The sequence below is a fragment of the Alligator sinensis genome, unplaced genomic scaffold (assembly GCF_000455745.1).
Source record: "Alligator sinensis unplaced genomic scaffold, ASM45574v1 scaffold267_1, whole genome shotgun sequence".
NCBI classification, from domain to species: domain Eukaryota; kingdom Metazoa; phylum Chordata; order Crocodylia; family Alligatoridae; genus Alligator; species Alligator sinensis.
The window spans coordinates 78,010-78,564 of NW_005842100.1; the positions used below are offsets into that span (position 1 = coordinate 78,010).

Genomic DNA, 555 nt, shown 5'->3' on the forward strand with positions numbered 1-555 from the left:
GTCTCGTCATTCACGGGGCCGGTGCCCCGCTCCCGCCACGGCCACCGCGCCGTAGCCATCCGCGAGCTGCTCATCATCTTCGGCGGCGGCAACGAGGGCATCGCGGACGAGCTGCACGTCTACAACACGGGTGCGGGGCCCCGCGCGGGCCGGGGTGGGGTGGCCTCGTGCCCCCCCCTCCGGAGCAGCCCCCAGCGCTGGGAGCCGGGCCGGGGCGTACATGGAGGCCTGGGGGAAGGGAGGCGGCCAAAAAACTAGTGGAAAGGTGCCAGGGCCCGAGGGTGGCTGTCATCACATTTCGACTTGAATTGAGAAAAGGGGTCTCAGCTCCAGATTGGGATGTCTGGTGAGAAGCAGAGGCGGAGGCCTCAGCTGGCACACATCCCTGTTCCGTGCTGCCCAGCTCCCCACTTGTCACAGGTGAGGGCTCCCGGCGCTGGGGTGTGGCACTGGCACCTCTCACAAGCAGGTTTACTTAGCAGAAGTAAGTGTTTGCAGGGAGGGATGGGAGGGTGCTTCCTGCCCCCTGCCCCCCTGGGGCATGTGCTTCCCCCC

General features: G+C 67.0%; 1 protein-coding gene across 1 annotated transcript in view; it reads left to right on the plus strand.

Annotated features, from left to right (window-relative positions):
- HCFC2 (host cell factor C2) overlaps positions 1-555 on the plus strand; it is a gene marked incomplete at its 5' end in the record, with an annotated part of 25,451 nt that continues 24,896 nt past the window's right edge. Inside the window, one exon of the mRNA XM_006024281.3 lies at positions 1-130. Within this exon, the coding sequence (XP_006024343.1) occupies positions 1-130 (130 nt within the window). The remainder of the gene's footprint in view (positions 131-555) is intronic.